Raw genomic sequence first — 26,220 nt, forward strand, 5'->3', positions numbered from 1 at the left:
CATTAACCATTCCTTACTGAGAATTTCTAAGAATCTTACTTCCTTCTAATATTTTCAGTAATTTCTAATCAAATCTAAATGGGAAATAAGCCACAATTTAACTAAAAAAATGATTTTATTAGCGTTTCGACGTCCACATCGGATGTCGTTGTCGAAACGTTAATAAAATCATTTTTTTAGGTAAATTGTGGCTTATTTCCCCTTTAGAATAGTTGATTACAAAAATGCCACAAGGAAATAGCTTCAGAACAACAGTAATTTCTAGTAATTAAACGGGAGCTCTAAAATTATCGATTTATATCCCGACTGAGACTTTGACAGTTTTAATTTAACAACCCGAAGGAGAGTGAAATTATGTCAAAGTGTCACGAGGGCAATACAAATCGGTAATTTTTAAGAGCTCGAGTGTAATTCGGTAAGATTATTTCATGAATAAAACGGTTTTTTAAATCATTTTAACTAATATTTTATTGATATCTTCGCCTGAATATTTGCTAAACCTCTTCATGGTGTTCTATTTGACAAGTTGTAAAACATTAATTGTCATTAATGTCACTGAATGTTCATTATTGCGTAGCAACGAAGGACTTCTTCTTCATGTGCCGTGCTCGATTATCGAGCGTTGGCTATAGTAATTTTGTTGACGGCAGCTCGGCATTCTCTCAGGTTTTTAAGCCATGACGTTCTTCTTCGACCTGGTCTGCTTCTTCCGTCTACCTTGCCTTGTATTATTAAATCGAGTATATTATATCTCTGGAGTATATTTTTAACTGTTCTGACGACTTCCGTGACTTTTTCCATCCTGTGCAAAACAACTTCGTTGCGAACTCTATCCACCCAACTTATTCGTAGGATTCTCCGGTATACCCAGATTTCAAAGCCTTCCAATTTCTTGAGAAGTGTATCTGTTAAAGGTCATCGAAGATTACGAAGATTCTGTCACATTTTCCTTTTTCGTAGAAGAAAACACAGTTTGTAAGAGAAAATATGTCATAAAATTATACTTAGAAAATTGTTTACTTAATTTTTCTAAATGCTTAATACAGCTTTAAATATTAATTTAAAAAAAGTAGATAAATTTAAACCTGATTCATTTTTATCTCGGGTTTTAATTTATCTATTAGTCAAATAGCTTATTTTCACTAACTACTTAATAACACTCTACCATATATAACATACGTATAGGTGTACAAGGTGTTTCTAAATTCGTGATATTATGGCATAATCGCAACTAACCTTTTCTAAAGCTAAAGCTTTTGCTTTCAAATTATTAAAATTATTACTATTTACATCTTTAGGTAGGTATTAGGTATCCATAAGTCGTAGATTGTTAAAGTGTTTACTAGAGTTAAAGCTTCTCGAGGATAGAAATAAAAAATCTGAGTTTACGCCATGTAGGAGTATCTGCTTTCAAAAGAAGCATCTTGTAAACTTTAAAGTAAAATTAAAAATTTTCAATCCAACTTTTATCAAAATACTCCATCAATTTTCGGTCATTACATTCAAAATTTGTTCGATGACCAACATGTTACTGCAATTTAAAGGTACCTGCCTCTCATCAGACATGCGTGGGTAAAGTTAGCTCGGGAGATATATCGCCCATCGATGGTCGATATCGATTTCAACCAAGTATGACCAGCCCGAAAAAAAAAGAGCTATGGCAATGATTTCAAGGGCGATAGATATGTGGAGTATACTGTATTATGAATGAGACAGGTAAATCTTATAAATTGCGAAATGTGTTAATTATTGAACAACTGCCGAACGTAGAAATTGGCAAAATACATGCAAATACAGTAGTTGTAATAGTAGCCAGACTGATAATTTCTGTAGGATATGCAGAGGAATCATTATTGAGGAAGGATTCATTCACTTTATTCGTTGCTACATTAATCATCATCATCATCTTGGTGCTACAGCCCTTAGAGGGCCTCGACCTTCTCAAGCTTTCTACGCCATTCTGTTCTGTCCCTTGCTTTGGTCTACCCCGTCTTCTCATTCCCACGGGTTGAGCTGTTAAAATCTTTTTTATCATGTTCGATTTAGGGGCTCGGGCTACATGTCCTGCCCACTGCAGGCGGTTTCGCTTAATTACAGTGATAATATCTTTTCCACCAAACGTATGCTTGTAGATATTCTGCAGTTCAAAGTTATACCTACGCTTCCATATTCCGTTTTTACAGACTGCTCCGAATATCTTGCGTACCACTTTTCTTTCAAAAATCGATAGAGCGGATTCATCTGTTTTAGTTAGCGTCCATGCCTCTGATCCATATGTGAGGATGGGGACTATCAATGTTCTATACAGCCTTATACAAGTTTTTTGAAACAGACGTTTGTTAGATAAGTACTTCGATAGACCATGATTACACCTGTTTGCAATTATTATTCGCCTTTTTATTTCCTCAGATGTGTTATTATTGGAGTTAACCGATGTCCCTAGATATATGAACTCTTTGACCGCTTCGAAGTTTTGGTCATTGATGATTAGATCTGCGTCAACATTTCCAGCTTTTGTGTTTTATTTGGTTAAATTTGGTTTTATTTTTTTATTTTGATTTATATGTAACCCCATTTGTTCTGCTGCTGCTACTAGATCGGTTATGATTTCCGCAGTTCCCGCCCTGGTTCTTGTTATAATATCCACGTCGTCTGCTTATGCTAGAATTTGATCACTTAAAAATTCGTTTACCAGATTTTTATCACTCGGTTGCAACCATTTCTGTAAAACGTCTAGTTTTCATTACCTTTTGTATAACTAAGTTCTGTAATTCGTTGGTTTATTTCCTTTTCATATGTAAAATTCTCATCCGCAACCAGTTTTTCTGGAAATTTAATCGAAACTGTAAAAGTGAATGTATCCATTTTACCTCACAAAGATACGGTACATGTGCTCTTGAGGCATATAGTGCCGTACATAAACTACAGAAATCTGTTTTGAAAGATTCTGCGTGTATAATAGTGCAGTCAATGGGGGTATAGTCTGTTCGCTAAACTCAGACGCAACTTTCTAGATATTTTAGTCGGTAATTTTGCCAATTTTAGTAAAATTGGCAAAATATATTTACTAAATAGTTAATAATCACTAAATAGTTAGTAATTTTGCCAATTTTTGCAAAATTGGCAAAAAACAAAAAAATTATCGACTAAAATATCTAGCCAGTTGCGTCTGAGTTTAGCGAACCGACTATATTTGGCTCCAAATTCCATCAAACTGCATCAATTTACTTGATATTTTCCCAGTAAGTAGGTAATAGATTAAGAAACAAAGTCTACCCTATACCGTGACGAGCGCAAAATGAAACTAAGTGGAGGTGGGAGATTTAGTGATAAAAACCTATAAACTTACATTCTATTTGTTTCCCAACTTTAGACGTATCAGAGGAGTATGTCAACTAAAACTGTCACTGTCAGAGTTGCAGTTAATAAACTCGTCCGATACGTCTAAAGGTAGCAAACAATAAGTAGAATGTATGTTTATAGGTTTTTATCGCTAAATCTCCCACCTCCACTAGTTTCATTTTTTTTATCTTCTAACTTAATGTATTTCCATCTTTTGCGTTATTAGCGCGTTCGTCACTGTATACTATATACCTACTATGGCGCTTTTATCTTGGGGGTGGTTCCCACACCTTCTCGTGGGTGAAAAATTTTTTTGGTCGAAATAACCACGTAAGTGGCTAGAGAACATAATTCTAAGCAAAAACTGTTCTATATTTTTTTTTTGAAAACTCAATACTTTTTGAGTTATTCGTGGTTAAAAATTTGCCATTTTCATTGAAAAATGACACCTTTTCGGTCGGTTTTTTGCGAATACCTTACAAATTATGCATCTAACGAAACTATATAAAACATTTTTGTAGCTTATGGAAAATCGAATCGATTAATTTCTTCATAGATCTTCTAGTTATAATACAAAAGAGATATGGTAGGTGAAAAGAGATTTTTTTTGTGCATGCTCAAATCGGTGTATTTAACTTGAAATAACAGAGAAATGGTCTATTTTAGAGGTATAATGCTACTAATTAGTTATATTCAAACTAAGCGAGATAAGGTGCAAAAAATTGATGACGTAATATATTTTAAGGAAAAATGAGAAATATAATTTGACCATCCACCAGATGGTCCTCATTCACCAGACTCTCATGACTCCCTCATCCACCAGACTATAGACCTCATCCACCAGAATTTAAATGCATCATTTTCCTTCTACAATAACTTGTATTATAGTGTTATTTCTACGTTCAAAAAGTTGGATGAGTTTAAAATGAATGTTTTTTGAAAAAAATAAGATCAAATTATAGAGGACATTTTTAGATTTCTTTAAAAATCTACTTTTTTCTCCATGTAACTCGAAAATGATTCGAAGAGATTCGAAAAGAAGATACACTACAAAAATTAAGGGTTTTTTCAGATTACAATTTTATTTTTCTTTCATTATTTTCGAGATACGTGGAAAATTTTAAAATGCGCTCTATAATTTGATCCTATTTTTCTCAAAAACCATTCATTTTAAACCCGTCCAACTTTTTAAACGTAGAAATAACACTATAATAAAAGATATTGTAGAAGGAAAACGATGCATTTCAATTCTGGTGGATGAGGTGTTAAGTATACTTCTCATTTTTTTTTAAAATACACTAGTCATCAATATTTTTTGCACATCATCTCGCTTAGTTTGAATGTAATCGACATTTAGCGGTACTTACTCATTTTAAAGATTTTTTCAATCACTACAAACGGTATTGCATTATACCCCTAAAATCGACCATTTCTCTGTTATTTCACGTTCAATACACCGATTTGAGCATGCACCAAAAAATCTCTTTTCACTTACCTACCTATCTCTTTTTGTATTATAACTAGAAGATTTATGAAGAAATGAATCTCTTCGAATTTTCATAAGCTACAAAAACGTTTTATTTATTTTTTTCGTTAGATGCATAATTTTTAAAGTGTTCGCAAAAAACCGTCCGAAGAGGTGACATTTTTTAAAGAAAATGGCAAATTTTCAACTACGAATAACTCAAAAAGTATTAAGTTTTCAAAAAAAATATAGAACAGTTTTTACTTAGAATTAGGTTCTCTAGCCAATTCCTTAGTTATTTTGACCAATTAAATTGGTGAAGGATTGAGAATTGAGAAAGGGTGGGAACTACCCCCAAGATAAAAGCGCACATCGATATAGGGTAGACTTTGAATTCGGAGGATACTGTTTTTGCTCTCATTGACTGGCGTATAAATATATTTTATATTTGTTAAAAAATCGTTTAATGAACATTGAAAATGGTAACGAAAATTTCATGATCGATAAATTGAGGAAGTTTTCATAATGAAAATTGGGGTATATAAATTGAGTATTATGGTTTAATTTTAATTAATTAAAATAAAGGTGAAAATAATTTTAGTCTAAATAAAATAGTGCAATAAAATTTTTATATATTCATAAAAGATTGGAATTTACGTGATTTGATTTATAGCCAAAGGGTTATTATTTTAAATAATACTGACTTGTTGATCATTTAAATATTTATTTAATTTTTAAACAATCTGTGATATTTTTTTCTCCTTCTTGGTTAATTTTAATAAAGCGGTTATAATAGACCCTTGTCTAAGATACAGTGTGACAAAGCCAAATGGAATACATTCATTCCCGAATAAAAATCCCGAAACAGGTCGATTTTTATTTTTAAATTATGATTTTTTGGCATATAGCCAAAATGAGAATAGGAGTCATGCGCTAGTTTATTTAACATAATTATTTATACAGGGTGTCCAAAAATCTTTTAATTAAATTAATTTACACAAAAAGAAGAATGTATGTAATTTATTTAATTCAAAATACATTTTACTGCTGTCAGAAAAAAGAAAAAAATTATTATTTGGGAAGTAAACATTGCTTTTCCCTTAAATTCAGTATTCAAGCTGCCACCCACCTGCCTCTTACCAGTTTAAACATTTAATTTATGCGAGAAGCAATGTTTATTTGTCAAATTAACATTTTTTTTCTGATTTCTGAGAGCAGTAAAATTCATTTTGAATTAAATTAATTACATACATTCTTCTTTCTGTGTCAATTAATTTAATTCAAAAACATTGTTTTTGGACACCCTGTATAAATAATTATGTTAATGTTTATATTACTGAATAGAGAATTGAAAAGCCTTTCAAATGAGCTAGCACAGGACCCCTTCTTCATGTGGTACTTTCTCCTTTAGTGGAGGTTAGCGACTACACTGGCAAATCTGTCTCTGTTCAATGCGGTTCTAAACAAAGATGTTGAATCAAGGCCGGTCCAGTCTCTGATATTTCTAAACCATAAAATCTGGTGCCTACCGAGACCCCATTTTCCTTCAATCCTACCCTGGATGATCAGTTGCGCGAGGCGGTACTTTTCGTTTCTCATTATGTGTCCCAGGTAGCTGACTTTTCTGACTTTGATGATTTTTATTAGCTGCTCATCTGTACCTATTCTCCTCAGAACATTTTCGTTGGTGGTGTGGGTTGTCCAAGGTATTTTCAAGATTCTTCCATAAAGCCAGAGTTCAAAGACTTCTAACTTATTCATCATTGTTACGTTGAGTGTCCAGGCCTCCGTTCCATACAAAAGTATTGGCCACACATAACAATGCAGAAAACGACAATTAAGGCTGATATTAATGCTACTGTTACAAAATAAGCTTTTCATTTTGATAAACCCTTGTCGGACTACACGACCCCTATTCTCATTTAAAAAAATCAACGATTACGTCATCACGCTTAGATGGATGACGTCACTAGTATGATATATATGCCAAAAAATCATAATTTAAAAATAAAAATCGACCTGTTTCGGGATTTTTCTTAAAGTCACCGGTTTACGAGATAATGAATTTATTCCATTTGTCTTTGTCACACTGTATAAAGTTAGCATAGTTCTGTTTATTGTTCAATTGTTTATCAGTTTAGTGTCAAACATTCCTAATATTCTTATATCTTTGATTATGCAAAGTTGACCAAAGAATATTTAATAAGTCGTGTCCTTAACTCCATGGTAATGTTGCAGAAATCGGTGCATTCTCTTGCATTCTTTTTTTGTTCGACAAGCAATACTGGCATATATTACCCTCTCTGATTTCTGCCGAGAATAAATTTTCATATTAAAGTTTCTGCAAGGCTTTTTTTGACAAAGCGTACGTACATTTAAAACTTTTGGATCAACTATTTTCAATGGGAAATAAGCCACAATTTTACAACCAAAAAATTATTTTATTAACGTTTCGTCGCCCAAGTCGGGTGTCGTTGTCAAAATACAAAATAATACTAAATTAAACAAAAATGTTGTTGCTTAGTAAAAAATTCTTCTAATAATTTATTTAATCTGACTCATTTATATCGGCAATTCGGACATGTATTATACATTTTAAAGTAGAAGAATTTAAAATGATATTGCCAATATTGATGAGTTGCGTTCCTGGGACGACTTTACTAAAAGATAGTTCATTTGATTACATGAAATCAACCCAACTCAAGAATATCCGCCACAAAAAATCATAGCATGTGATCTGTTTTTAAAAAGACAACAAAATGCAACGGTGGCAGTAAAATTCTCGCGCTAGAAACTCCATAGTAAATCACGAGGGAAAACCAGGATATTCTTGAGTTGGGTTGATTTCATGTAATCAAATGAACTATCTTTTAGTAAAGTCGTCCCAGGAACGCAACTCATCAATATTGGCAATATCATTTTAAAGTCTTCTACTTTAAAATGTATAATACATGTCTGAATTGCCGATATAAATGAGTTAGATTAAATAAATTATTAGAAGAATTTTTTACTAAGCAACAACATTTTTGTTTAATTTAGTATTATTTTGTATTTTGACAACGACACCCGACTTGGGCGTCGAAACGTTAATAAAATCATTTGTTTGGTAAAATTGTGGCTTATTTCCCATTGAAAATAGTTGATTATAAAAATGCCACAAGGAAATAGCTTCAGAACAACATTAAAACCTTTTGTTTTAGTTTTTTTAAAAATTATTCAAACTTTTCGATAAAAAATTGTTCCGATAAACAGAACATGTTCATTACAACAGTAGATTAGACATATGTTTTCCCTTTGTTAAATTAAACAAACATGACAAAATGGCTTTAAAAACCAGTATTTTTAGTTTTTGTTGTATGACGACACAAAACAATATAGAAATATTATATCTTATTTCAAGTTTAAGTAGACTCGACCGATCACGTTAGCAAATGGGATGCAATATTTTTCTGTAGTGTCAGTTGTAGTTTGTAGTTTTTATTATAGATGTTTTAACAAAATAATCTAACAGAATATAGATGATCTCGCATCGTTGACTTCAGCAATTTTCTGGTTCTTGATGTTATTTTGAAGATATTTTTTAGTGTGAAGACCGTTATGACCAGTGGTACACAAACCAAAGTATTATTCATACGAATAATGAAAATGAATAGTTCTTTTTTCCATTTTTTGTATTTTTGTATTTGAAAAATGATTTCATTTTCTAAAGTAATAGTGCATTTTGTCTATTTATTCATATTTTTATTGATATTATTTAATTTAAAATTTTTATTCCATGTGGCTAGGTACACTATAAAATGTAAGGTGAGAATGTATTTAGCACAATAATAATATTAAATCAGATTTATTCTTCACTCTATGCTTTATGTCTCAGCTTATTGTAGCACTTCTCTGTAGTTGCCTGATTTCCACCTATTCGGTTTGTTGTTATTTAAAATTAAGAAAAAATATTGGAATTGTAATTTTGTGGCTTCTGAAAAAATAAATACAGGTGAAACATTCATTGTTCGTACATTATTTTTCCACCTCGTAATCCACACTAGACACACAGACAAATAATACATAAAAAGAAACTTATTTTTAGTATTCGTGACTCTTATACCGGCGCCAGTCACAAAGTCAACAGTTCTTCCAAAATAGCATCAAGAAACAGTTTTTTTATTTAATTAAAAAGAGTCACAATTTGAATTTCAAAATATTTTAAAAGAATCATTCTTGAGCATCAATAATTTTTACGGTGCTCTTAGCGCTTGCTATACATAATAATATGCTAATTTTTTTTTTCATATAAATTACGGATTTTCGTTAAGTGCGTAAAAAAATTTTTTGTCAAATAATATAAATAGATTCAAACGTTTTCCAGCTTCTTGCACAAAAGGCATATATGTCAATTAAAATCCGACTTTTTGTTTTTTTTTATGATTTGCAAACAAATACTATAATGCACTTTCTGAAAAACAAAGAAGGAATAATTGTGGACGGTGAAGTTATCAATTATTTGCGATATGCGGATGACACAGTACTCCTAACTGCTACTCAACAAGATCTGCAAACATCATTTGACAGTGTCGTTGAGAGCTGTAAGGAATTTGGTCTAAATCTGAATAGATACAACCTATAACGCTCCCGAGGAAGCTCAAGCTGTTTTCACTTGAAGATCCTTTTTGTGGGGGATCATCCCATTCTGAGTTTGGTTTTACAGTTGCTGGTGTGACTCTGTTTCCACTACCTTTCTCCATTCTTCCCTCTCTTTGATTTTCTTTCCTATATTTCTAATTTCCTATACTTCTTAAGTCTTCTTCCACTTGTTGTTTCCATCTGAGGGCTTGTCCATATGTGGGCGATTTGCCAACGTCGACTGCGCGGTTTACCTGTTTTAGTTGATCTCGCCCTACTGCTCCTTTGAAGTTTCACCCTAATACCAAGAAAAACAAGGGGGGAAATAGGTAAACCGCGCAGTCGACGTTGGCAAACCGCCCGCATATGGACCAGCCCTGAGTTTAGATCTGCTTCTGGTTCTTTTACCTGGTAGACACCATTCCGTTATAACTCTTAACGGATTTGTTCTTCTCTCTTCTCATTATGTGTCCATACTATCTAGTTCTCTGTGCTTTTATTGCTCTATCTAAGTTCTCTTGACCCATCCATTCTTGTATTTCGTGATTCATCCATTGTCTTGGATGTCAAGACAATGGATGAATATAAATACCTGGGTAAAGAACACAAAAGAAGAGTGAAATGAATACATAAGCAGGATGTTTGAATGAAGGATAGTAAGAATAGCCAGGGACAGAAAAGATGGAATGACAACTTAAGGGCAGAATGAAGGCACCGTTGAAGAAAAACGGGCAGTATGGCCTATATAAAAGAAGAAGAAGAATCCATTGCCTTGCATTCTCTTCGTTTTCCCTCTTTGGTTCCAGTATTTTTCTCATCATTTTTTCTCTCAAAAACTTTCAGCTGTTCTTCTTCTCTTGCTGTTGATGTGAATGTCTCCAAAGCATATAGCACTATTTGGTCTTATGGTCGTTTTGTAGATTTTCATTTTTGTGTTTCGGTTTATCTTCTTATCTCTGAACATTTTTTTATTTCTGCAGAATGCTCTGATTCCCACTTGAATTCTTTTCATATCCACACTTTCATTTCTTCTGTTGACTATTACTCCCAAATATTGGAACGTTCCAACCTCTTCGAAGCTGTGTGCGTCAATTGTCATTTCTGTTAGTTATGTCTAAGGTCTAGATCTGAATATACGGAAAACCAAAATACAGGGAATAAGTACACAACAGAATATAAAACCGTGTATATATGTAAGTTGTGTCAAATTTGAGGAAGTTGATCAAATTGTTTAACTTGGATATCAGTTAAATTGGAACATCCGTCTACTTCGCTGCTACGTGTTCTTAGTCTTACTTTATGGCGTCGAGTCTTGGACTGTGAATAAAAGTGATCGAAATCGACTTGAGTCTTTCGAAATGTGGTGCTATAGAAGATATATCTGGAAGTGTGTTCACCTAGTTAGCTCTCTTCTGGCGCCCAAAGATTTATTCTATTTTATTATATTATTATATTTATTCTATCTATTTTCTGAGCATTATCTTAATATTTCCTATTCTAGCCATCAGTGTTATTTCCTTTAATTTACTGTTTTGACGGGCATGCAAACTGGCCGAATACTTCCTTGAGTGTCAAGTGGTCATTATATTGCATATCTAGCTAGCCATTCAATTTACATCTATCTATTTCTAATTTTATTATCAGTTCATATCACTTTCTTTATCAATTCTATTCTATTTGTCTTTGCATCTTCCTCTACTAATATTACTGCAAAAGTAGTATTTTTGTTACTTCGGCTTCTCAACGTAGAAGCCCCCTTAATTTTTGTCATTTTTGTTCCATTAGCTTGCATTAAGCTTTTTTTTTTCTTTTGTACGTCTGTTGGAGTATATCATTTCTCTTTACTTTCACTCCAACAGAAGTTCTTCTGTTTTTGTTACATTGGCATATGTGGTGCAATAGAAGAGAAAACTCGAAATTCCCCAATAGTAGAACGTCTCAGCAAGACTACCGAGATTATAAAAAGCACCAAGAAAAAAAGCTAGTGCACTTCGGACATGTAGTGAGAGGTCCCAAATATAAGTTGCTACAAAATATTATGCATGGGAAAATAGCAGGCAAACGCAGTCCAGGACGAAGAAAGACTTCACGGTTGAAAAACTTGCGAGATTGGTATGGTATTGATACAAGCATGCTATTCAGGGTAGAAGTGAATAAGATTAAGATAGCTATGATGGTAACCAACGGTATGAAAGGGACGGTACATGAAGAAGACGAAGACAGAAATACTAATTAATTTTGGCATTTTTTTATTTGAAAAGAAAATGTGTATAATAGCTTTTATTGACACCTAACAAATCATTAGCATCTTCAAGCACGAATTTCTGTGTACAGTCTCAGTCTCTCTCTCTCTCTCTCTCTCTCTCACACACACACACACACACACACACACACACACACACACACACACACTCTCTCTCTCTTACTCCCTCTATCCCTCTTTATCTCTCTCTCTATCTCCATCTCTCTCGAAAAAAAAAACTGGAACGATGCAGTAACCAGTGATTTACGGAAGATCGGGGTACAACAGCAATGGTAGATTATTGCCCAAGACCGGTTAAGAGTGTAGGAAAATCGTAAACGCGGCCAAGACTCAGAATTGTAGAGCCAAGAAAGAAGGAATTCCAGACCATAGCCTCTAAACCGCCAAAACAGTGTACCAATAGAGCCCGTTCACATGACAGGCACTTAACGCGCGTTTTGATAACGCGCTGTTATAACTACATACATTTTGCTTGAGACCGTTCACATGAGAATGTGAACTTTGTCATGAGAACGGGGCCTTACATTAAAATTTATGTTATTCTTTTTCTCATGATCATCTTTCAGTGCGTCACAGTTTTTCGATTTCTTTCTAACGCATTAAATTGTATGTGACAGAAAAAAAGACACGTCGGTGATTACTTTGGTAATTATATGGCGCAAAATATTTTTTTTTAATTATATAATAATATTACAAATATAATCTGTATAATTTATAAGACTATACAAATCAAAGAAAATACCATTTTATAAATGCAAGAAACACATTTGATTTGTTTTATTCCAAATTGAAAATAAAATGTGACAACTGTCAGATTTAACTAAAATGGCATGTTAGAATAAATGTCATAAATGTGTATTATCACGGACTTACTCTTTTTCCTATCATTTGTTACGCACTGAAAAATGCTCATGAAAAGGACAATAGTCATACTTGATTTTTTTGAAATTCGTACAAAAACAGTCTTCAACGAACCTAGTTACATAATTTTTGATAATTATATTATAAATGAAGATAAAAAATATGTAATTATACATTTATCCACTAGTTATTTTTACTATTTTCAACTGAATAGAGGTATGTAAACAATAAGGTAAGTGAAAAATGCTTAGATTATTTTGCTTTTACAATGTCACCATTGTCACTATTCTCTCAAAAATTATTTTCACCTTATTTGTATTGTACGCTTTAAGTTTATTTTCGTCATTGTAATAAATTAAATAATGTATTTACAAAAGCTTTCATTGTTTTTGACAGATTTGTGTCGTTTATTTGCGTGTGATTTTTAATACTTTTGATTTTAAATGTCATATTTAAATTGAAATGCAACAGATCGTAAAAACTGAAGCCAGGTAGGAATGCCAGCAATCCTATCGGAATACTACGTCCGTTTCTAATACTACTGAAAAATAATAATTATTCCCTCCTTTATCATTCAATGACACATTAGCCCTAAAATTTTGTATGGTATTGATATGGTACATATTATATTTTTCCTAATTATTTATGCTTTTATTCTCAATTAAGGGGGGAAATAGGTTTAGAGGTTTCAAAATTTCAAATTTTTGGAACTAGCATGAATCGATAGTATTACTATTCAAGAATGTGTTCTGAAAATTTCAAAGCAAAATTCGAAGTCCTTCCCAAGTTATGAGAATTATACGGAGCGCGCTCGCGTAGAGCGCAATCTATGAGATTTTTTTCAAACGCGTTTTTCTCGAAACGACTTTTTTTCGGCTTGCGTGACGTCTAGCTCAAAAAATAATGAACCAATTTTAAAAAACCAAAGTGATTATTGTTCGTTATTAAATTGTCTTCGATATGAACCTCCAATCGGAATAAAAAATGGGTCTTAAGTGCATTTTTAAGTGCAAATAACTGAAAAAAAAAACGATAAAAATTGATGTTTTTTTTTCAAACTTGCGTAATTTTTCAAATTTTTGATTTTTTTAGCCGATTTGAGGTTCATATCGAAGAGAAACTTATAATAAACGTAAAAATTTTTGGATTTTTGATTTTAGGCGGAAATTACGACCTCTACATGCTACATGTCACGCAAGCGACATGTTCGTGCGGCGAACGTCCACGGGTTGCGGCCTACAACTGCTCTATTTTTAAATATAATAACTTAAAAAAATTTGGACATATACTTTAGAATATGTATAAAATGATCCCAAAGTTGCAAAAAAAAATTTTTTTTTCTACCTAAAAAATTTTTTTAAAAAAACATGAAAAATCGGGCTCCTAAACCTATTTCCCCCCTTAACTAGGAAGGATTAGTAGTTATTACTCTTCTATTATTCTAGAATGTCATTTTTTTTCTATAAAGTTCTACTAATTCATCTACTAAGTTGTCCGATAAGTAACATCCTTTGAAATGAAAAACATGTTTTTCCAGAAAATTGTTTTATTTTATTCGATATAACGTCTCTTTTTAGCTCAATATAAATATTGTAGGAAGCTCTGCAAAATGGGCGTTTGTTTCGTCAATTAGCTCTTCGTTAGAGTTATTTTCCTTTTTTTGCGAGCCATTTCTTCAGATCTGGGAACGTATACCGGAGGGGGCCAAATCAGAAGAATAAGCCGGATGGATGACAAAGCAATTCAAAGCCCAATTCGAAAAATTCTTAACGGCGACAGTTCGTGACTACATATTACTAAATTTAATAAAATTTTCATTTTGCTTACATTCCTATACTAAAAGTAATGGTGCTTTTTTAAGACAACTTCTTTTTAGATATATTTCACACATATTTTTGCATATATTCTTTTTAATATGACCACTAAAGAATTAAAAAAAATGATCTTGAATTATCTCTTGACCGCACACTGTCACTAATAACACATGCTAGTAAAATCTTGTTACACATCATCAAAAACAGATTAAAAACCTATCTACATTACCAAATACCTCAGGAACAAGCGAGGTTTGTAAAGGGTAAAGGTACAAGGGAATAAATCCTGAACCTGAGACAATTCATTGAAAAGTCTAGAAAATTTCAAGTATCTATGATTATATGCTTTGTTGACTACCAAAAGGCATTTGATTGTGTAAGCTGGATAAATCTGTGGTCAATTTTAATAAAAATTGGCGCACCAATGCACCTGGTGAAACTTTTAAAAATCTGTACCAGTCCAAGATAGCAACTTATAGCAGCAAACGAGCAAGAAATGTTTGATCTCCTGCGAAGAGTTGAGTACGAAAGCAATAAAGTTGGTCTAAAAATCAATAAAGCTAAGAAAAAAATAATGGTGGTCGACAGATTCGACACTATTCAACTAACTAACAGGTTACAAGAATACCAGATAGTAAACACTTTTGTCTATCTCGGGTCTAGTATAACTAAAGATGGTAACTGTGAAGCAGAAGTTCGGAGAGACTTATTGGTATGGCAAAAAATGCGATGAGTCGCCTAACTAAAGTTTGGAAAGACAGATCTATCTCTCAAATATCAAGATGAGACTGGTGAATACCCTTGTATTCTCAATATTTCTATACGGAGCAGAGACTTGGACTCTTCGCGCATGCGAGCGCCAAAAAATTGATGCCTTTGAGATGTGGTGCTGGAAAAGAATGTTGCGCATACCTTGGACAGCTCATAGGACAAACGTTTCCATTCTAAACCAACTCAAGATTAAAAAAAGGCTGTCCACAATATGTCTGCAACGAATACTGCAATTCTTTGGTCACGTGGTTCGCAGAGGTGACGACAGTTTGGAGAGATTAATTGTTTCTGGAAACGTTCCGAGGAGAAGATAAAGAGGACGATCACCAACTAAATGGTCTGACCAAATAAAGAATTCAGCTGGAAACTCATTCTGCGAAGCTCTTACAGCAGCTGAAGATAGAGACCTATGGAGAAACATTGTTAAGAATATTGGAAGAAATCACGATCCTCAGTAATGGGGAAACGACAAGAGAGAGAGAGAGAGAGAGAGGAGACAGAGAGAGAGAGAGAGAGAGAGAGATTTACAGTTGTAAAACAAGTGTGAAAAATAATGAAACAAATAAAAACAGTTTAATAATAATATATTTACTTACTAGAATAATAAAATTAATACAATTTACATCACTAGATGATATTTATTTTAAGAAAATTTTAAAAATTTATTTGTGTTGATAAACGTAATTTCAGTTGTAACTGTAATAAAAGTTAGTTTCCCCGTTAAAAAAAAAATAAATAGAATAATTCAGTTTTGACGTTACGAATTGTTCTTTACAAATATGTATAGTTACGAACTGTCGCGTTACGAGATGTCTGGTCACGTATTTTTTTATATTCAAAACATCGTTCAAAATATGACTAGTGCACTCTTTACTCATTCTTGTGACCTCTGAAAATTTCCGCACCTTTAATTTGAAATCAGATAAAACCATTTTGTCTGTATGGATATACGTATCCCTGTCAGCGTATATTTCATGCGCGACATGCATAGAGGGTGTTCTGTCCAGTAATCATAGGGTACCCACGTTGTCTAATCGCAAAAATCACTAAATAAAAAAAGAAAGTTGCCGTATCCCTAAAAGGACCCCGCAACACTCCTTATGGAAAAGTGGTCCCGGTCAAATTTAACGAAAGTTCGTTTAATGATAGTTCTCAGTGCGTAGATTAAAAAAGTCCATGGGACCTAGGTCTGAAAAACTATTATTCTGAAGATATTGGATTCAGGTGCTGGTTTACGTTAAGTGCACTAATTCACGGTCAAGTGAACGAAAATATTTTTTATTATTTAAAGAAGAGAGACTCATTTTCTTCAGTGTGTTATGGTTTTTAGGCTTTGGAAGACATCAAAGAAATCAGCAAAATCTATACAGATAGTCGAAGATGACTTAAACCCGATTCGATAAACGATTGTAATTAATATTTCCCGTTTACTGACTACCATCAAATACTATAGACTGTAATACATACAACTCTTGACATTTCCCATTACATTTGAGGAAGCAAAAAAATAGCGCCATCTAGGCGGTCTACGGTGATAACTAGAGCAATCTAACCTTACATTTATAAAATTGCTTTATTATTGTTTTTGTATAAGTGTTTGAACTATTTTTATTTTAATCTAATTTAGCAAAATTAGCTTGTTATTCAAAATTTTATAAAATTAAATTTGAATGTTAAAAATTTGAAAGTCCAACTTTTACGTTGCCACAACGTAGTTTCACCGCAAGCCGACAGTGGCGCTAGTGGCAACGTGCTTCCAGATTTCTGTGGGAGTTGGATGTATTACAGTCAATAGTATTTGCTACCATGTATTTGTTTTTTTTTTCGTATTGAGATCAAGACCATGTTCTCTACTTATATCTAATATGCTGGGCATTATTCTTTGCAAACCATTGCAATGGGTTATTTTAAACAAGTTATTTGCAAAAACTGCTGCTTAGTCGGAAAATCTAATGTTTTTTAGATGCACTCTATTCTGCATGCGTGAAAACGTGAGATGTCTTGTGCTGCTTTAGCAGCACTTGTTTTGGTTCTTCCTCAGTTTTCTGAAGGTTTGCCTTGGATGAGGGCACTTCCAATAAAACACCAAACAAAAGACATAAAATAGATAAACCCAAATTACATAAAAGACATAGATAATAAGTTACAGTAGAACCCCGTAAATCCGAACCCCGCGAATCCGAACTTTCGGCAAATCCGAACCAACGAAAAGGGAAAAAAATTTAAAAATTCAAGACAAAAACTTAAAAACATGTTTATTATACAGAGTAAAGCCAGAAAATTGGACAATGTAGGATTACTAGGACTTTGACATTTAAAATTTCTTAAAAATAAATATTATACTTTAATCTATAGGTTTATAAAGGTTAAACATAAACTTACTTTGGTTCTCTCGTAGTCAACTTGAGTCCAAAAATATTGTCCACACTCTTGCGAGAACGTTTGGCTACTCAAAATCACAATGAAAGCTTTGAACTACTAGTTAAGGCTAACTTTCGGATAATCCGAACTTTTCGGAATCCGAACAGGCTGTCCCCCCCAATTAGTTCGGATTTGCGGGGTTCTACTGTATATACAATAAGTTCCCTTAATTATCCTATCTATCGAGTTAATTGACTTGAATTTGTCTGTCTGTAATTTAAGTTTCATGTCTGCTAATGTATTTTTTATGTTTTAACAATCTTTTCTTTAATTCTAGACCGTGTTATGGGGGGAATTCCTCTATCCCCCCTCGTAAATCCGCCACTGTTCAGCAGTGGCGACGCGTGACTTTTTCTAAAGTGTTACCAAACCAGATGTAAAAAAATCTTATTTAAAAAAAAATTATTTTGAACCTCCCAAATATAAGTTTTTGTTTTCAATCCTGTGGTATAAAATTAAACAAATCACTATTCCCAAATTATATGTATGTAATTATGTATATGTAACAGGTATAACAATAAATAATAAACAAACTAAACATACACTTTGTGTCAGCCAAATGGAATAAATTAAATAGTTCAAATACTAATTGTTTTTTTGAAAAATGACTAAATCTGTCGATTAGTATTTCAAATGGAAATTTTTTTCATACAATAATAATGTATACAGGGTGTCCCAATTTAGATATATGGCGTCATCATTGATTTTCTTAAATGGCAATACTGTCCTTTTGATAGCTATTTGGATAGGGTGTGTAAAGTTATACATAACTGCAAAATATCAAATTTTTATTCCTTACGATTTACAAGATAATAAAAAATAACAAAGTCGTGTCTGTAATTTGGAATAAATTCAATAGTTTAAATACTAATTGTTTTTTTTTTTTGAAAAATGACTAAATCTGTCGATTAGTATTTCAAATGGAAATTTTTTTCATACAATAATAATGTATACAGGGTGTCCCAATTTAGAGATATGGCGTCATCATTGATTTTCTTAAATGGCAATACTGTCATTTTTATAGCTATTGTGATAGGGTGTGTGAAGTTATACATAACTACAAAATATGAAATTTTTATTCCTTACCATTTACAAGATAATAAAAAATAACATTAAATCTCTAAATTGGGACACCCTGTATACATTATTATTGTATGTAAAAAATTTCGATTTCAAATACTAATCGACAGGTCTAAGCATTTTTCAAAAAAAAACAATTATTATTTGAACTATTAAGTTTATTCCACATTACAGACATAACTTTATTTTTTATTATCTTGTAAATGTTAAAAAATAAAAATTTGATATTTTGCAGTTATGTATAGCTTTACACGCTCTATCTAAATAGCCATTAAAATAACAGTGTTGCCATTTAAGAAAATTAACGATGACGTCATATTTCTAAATTGGGACACCCTGTATACATTATTAGTGTATGTAAAAAATTAAGATTTAAAATACTAATCGACAGATCTGAGCATTTAAAAAAAACAATTAGTATTTGAACTATTGAATTTATTTCATTTGGCTGACACACGCTATATTATTCTACTATTATTCTACCATAAAATAAACATAAAAAAATGAACAAGTAGGACAAAGAATAGATTTTGAAAACTATTGTTCATATTTTAATTCTTCCATTTTCAATAATATCATTTTTTTTTTTCAAAATTTTATATAAAAAATACAAGGAGAATAACTTTTCAAGTAGTTGATCAATTACGCAATACGTAGCAACACTCTTCCATGTTTAAATGCACGCACACTGTAATCTGTAATAGGTATTTAAATAGGTACTAAACTAATGTTACCAATCCTCAAAATGGTGACAATACTGATATACACAGCGTGCCCGCGCGCCGTCTCTCGTCGCTCGAACAGAGCCGTCGCGTCGCTTCTTCAATATTTTCAGAAACGAGCTAGTCCCGAGCGATAGCGAGGTTTCTCCTGCGTTACCACTGCCATTATTGGTAACAGCATATAATAAAGTGCAATGGATTCATTTATCTCGCCAATATTTTCGTGCGTCTAGTTGGCTATTTACTGAATTAGGTACTATTAACAAATATTTCTGTTGGTAAAAAATATAAATGGAATTATTTCATAACAGTCATAAAATATTTATTGCAAGATTTTTAACTGTTACCAATGGTAACAGTGGTTACACTGACGCTTCACCAGTGCTGTTCAGTAGATTTCCAAAGATAAAACGGAACTGCAGCTTGTTTTGGATAAGTGTGAAGCATTCATGAAAACATGATAATTCTTATGGCGCTCTAGCAGCACATTTTCTATCGCACTTTTTCAGTTTTCTGATTACTTTTCGGAGGTTTTCTGAAGACTAAAATATGGTGCATCTATTTTTAATTGCGAATTCATGTGTAAGACGCAAATATGCATGAAGAAAATGAGTCTCTTCTTTAAATAATGAATATTTTCATTCACTTGACCGTGAATTAGTGCACTTAACGTAAACCGAGCACCTGAATCCAATATCTTCAAAAGGCTGTAACTTCAGAATAATAGTTTTTCAGACCTAGATCCCATGGACTTTTTTAATCTACGCACTGAGAACTTTCATTAAATTTGACCGGGGCCTTTTTTCCATAAGGAGTGTTGCGGAATCCTTTATTTTTGTTAATCCTAATATTGATACATCACTTAACGAAACATTTTTTTCCACAGACTTCGACAGCAAAAACTCCAGACACAGAAAAAAGTGGCCTAAAAACAAAATTGTTCAGTGCGCTTGGAATTCATTCACCAGTAAGCAAGCCTTAGGTATTTTATATGTAACTAAATAATTTATATAAAATTTGTAAATGTTGAGCTTTTAAGTTTGAGAATGTTTTACACATAGTAATATTTACTAAACAAATAACATTCCATCTAAATGAAGGTTGTCCAGTTAAATTGTTTAGGAAAATTAATAAAATACTTGTATAAGCAAACACAAAATGATTGAAACCGTTCAACAGAATACCGTAATAATCTCATTAACCAGATTACTGCATATTATTTTTGATTTAAATTAATTTTTATTAAATAAAAACTCTTATTGTGAAAAGTGGTATATTTATTTTCTTAATTATGTTTTTATATCAGTGGTAAATAACAACTTATTCGCTATGAGCTTCGCTGGTATATGAAAAAATCAAATAAAATTGTTTCAAACTTATTATTTAATTCCTATCGTGTAGTATTTACAACGCAAAGAAGTAATTTGATTGTAATCGATAATGAATATCAGTAAGTACAGAATTTATTACTCATTATGATTATTTTTAAGATTTTGCTTATCGTTATGAAGTTATGTTGACAGCTAATATTAGAAAAAATTTATTCTGCAAAATAGTATAATTTAATATAATTATAGTATAATACTTATGTACTAAAAAGTTAAATTATGCACTTATTACACGTAAATAAATAATTAAGAGCATAAACGTAAAATTTTGGGCCAACATTTTTAAATGCATTAATTTGTTTCGAATCCTGAGAAAACTAATAAGTATTTTTGAAAAATTAAAACGCAGAATGAAATATTACAGATTTGTTCCAACACAACGAAAAACCGTCATGTAACGATTATTTTTGTTTAGACGTTTTGTTTATGACGGACTTTTGGTCTTTTTGTGTTGGAACAAACCTTATTACCGAGGGCCAAAAGTCCCTGAAATCTTCTACAATGGTTATTTTAATAAGTTAGGAAAAATAGGGGTGAAAAAGACGAGAAAATTGAGTGTTATGTTTAATTTAAAATATCTCTTTCAGAAATAATTTTTGTTTATTCTAAGGAACTTTCGGCCCTCGCAAATAATGTAACTTTATGCTTAGCGAGAGGGAATCTATAGAATAGGGCTTTTCATTCACAGTCATTTGTTTCGAGCTTCTGTCATGTGTCACATAATATTAATATATCTACGTCATACGTTATTGGTATTTACAATGATACAAACCAAAGACGTATGACGTAGATATATTAATATTATGTGACACATTGAGACTCTTTAATACAACAACTTTCGTGAGCCATTTAATAAAAATTATATGCAACTCTGATTACAGCAGAACGTCAAATTTCCAACAAAAGTCGCGAACTTTTAATTATCCCCACTACCTACGAGCTTACAACGGATAGAAGTGGCATAACGATTTATTAGATATTTTTCAAACAATCATAGTATTAAGAATTTCAACGCAATCTTAATCGCCATATAAAAATATTCATTTATTCCATAAAAGTTAACTCCGTTAAGAGGAAATTTTCTTCAATATGTAGTCCGAAACGTAGCACATCGGTACTAATGTACCTTTTTTTCCAGTTAAAATGTAATTGAGGAAGAAACCGTACGAGTAAGATTGGCCTGTTATTTTGTTCTCCTGTGCGTCCATATATTCCCCTTACCTCAATCACAAGCTTACGCAGAGGTGGCTGTGATACGTAAACCAAACTCGAATCATCATCATTCCAATTTTGATAGGGTTCTAAAACATAAGATATTTCGACAAATTACAGATAAGACTTAGGCGTAACCAGGGGGGCTGGGGGTTATAACCCCCCCCCCCCCTTGGGATGTACTTTGAGCTCTATACGCTTAACACCATACCCCTCGGAGACCTTCCAGTAGTTGTAACCCCCCTTTCCGGTAGTTTTAACCCCCCTTAGGATTGTCCTGGTTACGCCTATGGATAAGAAAATATGCCTTGGTCAATGAACACAGACCACAGTGGAAAGATGCATCAATAAACATGAAGAAAACAGACATGAAAAATAGAAAAATCAAAGAAATCCCTTATCTCTATTAAATGAAGAAAAATGTGTAGCAAATCCATCAGCAGGATACAGCAGACTTCGGTTACCAATACTTAAAGAGAAGTAAACAACAAAAACATACCAACAATAGAGGATAGGAAAATGAGAAGCACATATCTCTATCATACACTACACAATACCTACATGAAAATAGAATTCACAACCTTTTTACCCCAAAAACTCATAAACATAGAATCACATAACACACAGAATTATTGCACAAACAGGATAATCAGAATTTGATGTATCATAGGGCATAAAAAATCATCCATCCTCATATATTTTCAGCCAAAGTTGTTGCCTACAACCCTAATAAGCAAAGTACATTCAAATCCAATATTTGTTGACTTATAACATAACCTCAATAGGGCTTTTCATCGATTGTCATTTGTTTCGAGCTTCTGTCATGTGTCACATAATATTAATATATCTACGTCATACGTCTTTGGTTTGTATCATTGGTATATACCAATAACGTAGGACGTAGTTATATTAATATTATGTGACACATGACAGAAGTTCGAAACAAATGACTGTGAATGAAAAGCCCTATAACAACAGTTGGCGGTTATTCACACATTCTCAATAAATCATAATTTTTTTGATAACGATTTCCGGAGTAGATTTCGAAACGTCAAATTAGAGACCACGCGAGCACAGTCTTAGAGGAAAACCACAAAAACGATGGCTAGACGATATCAAAGCAAAAGTGGGGAGAAACTGGCACCAAATAACACAAAACAAAACAGAGAAAAGTGGAGAACTCATTGCGGATACCTTTTTCTAGGAGTGGATGCAAACAAGGTGAAGAAAAAAAAAGTTTAATTCTACATACGGTTCTAAGTGTTAGTTGCATTAGAAGTATGGTCCTTTTCATGAGCATTTTTTAGTGCGTCACAAATGATAGAAAAAAAGGTATTTCCGTGATAATACCATAGAGGTATATATTAACATAGAGGGAGCCTACCTTCCGCGCTTCCTGACGACAAGATCTCATGGACTGGTTTGCTGCATCTCTTTCTAACACATTGTATCGAAAATCTATGATGACATTCAGTGTGAATATAGGCACGGAAGAGGAGGGCAACTGTAGCAGCTTTACTATGCGTAAGAGTGAAACAGCACTAATCCAAATAAAAAAGATGGTGCCGTCACTTCGCTCTGAATGACACTCTCTCTATGCTAATATATAACTCTATGGATAATACCAGAGACATGTAAAAGGATAGACTTGGCTAGGGATATGCCACTCAATGCATCGGGGTGTAACTTCGACATATGATTAAGTGGTCTAGCCATCTTTGTCAGTCACATGCGCGGGATCGTTTGGTTAAAAGAGATAGATAGACCACCGATCGACTGTTTCCATGCTGTTTCCGCGTTACGCTTTTTTGGTGAGTATGCCGACTCTACGCTTAATATGTCAATGGATAATACACATTTATTCTAACATGACATTTTAGTTAAATCTGACAGTTGTCACATTTTATTTGCAATTTGGAATAAAATCAAATCAATTGTGTTTATTGCATTTATAAAATGGTATTTTCTTTGATTTGTATAGTCTTATAAATTGTACACATTATATTCGTAGATATATTATATAATTCGTAAATTTTATTTTCGATTATAGCGCTATCTATCGACAACTAGAATAAATGTTATAAATGTCTGTAATCACCGACGTGCCTTTTTTTGTCACATACATTTTAATGCGTTAGAAAGAAATCGAAAAACTGTAACGCACTGAAAGATGCTCATGAGAAAAGATTATCTACAGTCCGTCTAATTTACTTACTGTTGCACGTCATTATTTACGTTAGAGATCTAAGTTGACATTGCTGCCCAATTACAAAAAATTCTTGAATTTATTTTAAATCAAATACATCACACAATTTTTGCGGAAGTGTATTATACAGCAAAACAAATTAATATTCAATGTAAATAAATAAAAACTTTAGAAATAGAAAACAAGAATTAAGTTATAATCTTACGTTAAAGTACATAATAAAACAGTAAATATAATGAAACAAATACTTATAGTAAAGAATATAAACAAATATGAAGTATCATCATCATCATCATTATATCATGTCAAATAAATGTTACCAATTTATGCCAAAATATCACCTTCGTTCGATTATAGTTACAGTGTATTCCGAACAAATTTGCTTCATAAAAACGCTTTATAATCCATTTATACAAATTAAATGAAACATAATTATTGTGTATTTCTTTAAGTTAACATTAATAGAAATCTTTAAATATTATTTCTACGCGTATATAATAAAATATGCATTAGTGGCTGTAACGCCAGTGTGCTCGGCAAAGTGATTCTAAAAAAGAACACACCTACCGCCTAAATATTTAGTGTTGGTATCATGTGTCGTCTCGGGCTATGACGCGGATGACGTGCAACGGTAAGTAAATTAGATGGAGTATACTTATGTAACAACATTAAAAGAAAATTGTAATTACTTACCTTTATGTATTCTATTAGCAAATAATGCATCAAACTTAATTCTAGGATTGGTAGATACACCTAAACTAGTACAACTAAGGAAGCAATTAAACCTTTTACCGCCAAATAGTCAGAGATCGAAATAGTAATATCAGTGATTCTTTTCGAAGTTCGTGGATGATTACGGAATTTGAGGAGAAAGAGGAGGAATTTCAGTAGCGTGTAAAATTATACAATTTTACGTGTAAAATTATATAATTTTATAAGTATACTATTATTTTAGTAAGCAATAAGTAACATTTCATGCAACAATTTCACTATTTCGTTCTTTGAGTGTAGATAGGTCGAAGAAAAGTTGGTTTATGTCGAGAGTTCGTGACATATGTGTGTACGCACCTAATGGTTTCAAACATTTTGTGATTTTCTCCTAAACTAAACAAAAGCTTTCAGAAACTATTTACGAAAAAGTTCAAAAGCTTTAGTGCAATAACGATTTTAAACATTTATAACAATATTTATCCATCCGCATAAAATCTTAACGAACAAATTTTCTTGATACCATTTGAAAAGAGTTAACAATTTTTTTATTATATAAACTGATAATACATAATATTCTTATTTATTATTATTCTTAGCAGAATAGAGAGTACATGCTTACTTTATATCGTTAGTATAAAGGTGATCGATACTAGCATATATTATTGGCTTGTATACAGTACAGATTCAATAAAAGGTTCAGTTATAGTTTATTTTTTTAAACCTATTACAGTAAAACTCATTTATCTACCGCGAAGAGAAGACACGACAGACGGTTGTTGATGTGGTGCAGGTGAGGGTTTCAGTTAAATCTGTTGAGTTATACCTATACACAGAACAATCGTTGATCAAAATAATATTCATGAGACTACTCAACAAATAAAAATATGAAGCATAACTAGGCCGTGGTCGAAGAAGTCGTGCTTGAGGCCAATATACAGTCCCTGCTCAATTTATTAGACTCACCCTAGAAATATCAGTTTTTTCATTTGAACCACCTTAAAAGAAGGTTGAAAGTCATACAAACGTGCTGAATGGGTTAAATAACAATTACTTAATAATTGTGCTACATCATCATCATCATCAGTGTCGTTACAGCTCTTTATGAGCCAAAGCCTTCTTCAGAACAATCCTCCATTCGCCCCTGTATCTGGCAACTCGGTCTTCCTCTTGCTAGTTGTCCTATCGGCCCTCTTCGGTCAAAAACTTTTCTGACTATGGCATCTTCCTCTCGCCTGATTACATGACCTATCCATCTAAGGCGTGCTACCTTAATGAATTGTACAACGTCACGTTCTCCAAAATTTCTATACAACTCAAAGTTGTAACGCCTGCGCCACAAACCTTGTT

At 32.5% G+C, this 26,220-nt stretch overlaps 1 protein-coding gene across 6 annotated transcripts in view; it reads left to right on the forward strand.

Annotated features, from left to right (window-relative positions):
- Positions 1–25,578, forward strand: part of LOC114329938 (kinesin light chain) — a 135,422-nt gene extending 109,844 nt beyond the window's left edge. For all 6 annotated transcript variants that reach the window (XM_028279221.2, XM_050648152.1, XM_028279222.2 and 3 more), the window contains one exon: positions 20,243–25,578. In XM_028279221.2, the coding sequence (XP_028135022.1) occupies positions 20,243–20,338 (96 nt within the window). In that variant the 3' untranslated portion in view covers positions 20,339–25,578. The remainder of the gene's footprint in view (positions 1–20,242) is intronic.
- Positions 25,579–26,220: the final 642 nt, after the last annotated feature.

Source organism: Diabrotica virgifera, chromosome 4 (genome assembly GCF_917563875.1).
Source record: "Diabrotica virgifera virgifera chromosome 4, PGI_DIABVI_V3a".
NCBI lineage: Eukaryota > Metazoa > Arthropoda > Insecta > Coleoptera > Chrysomelidae > Diabrotica > Diabrotica virgifera.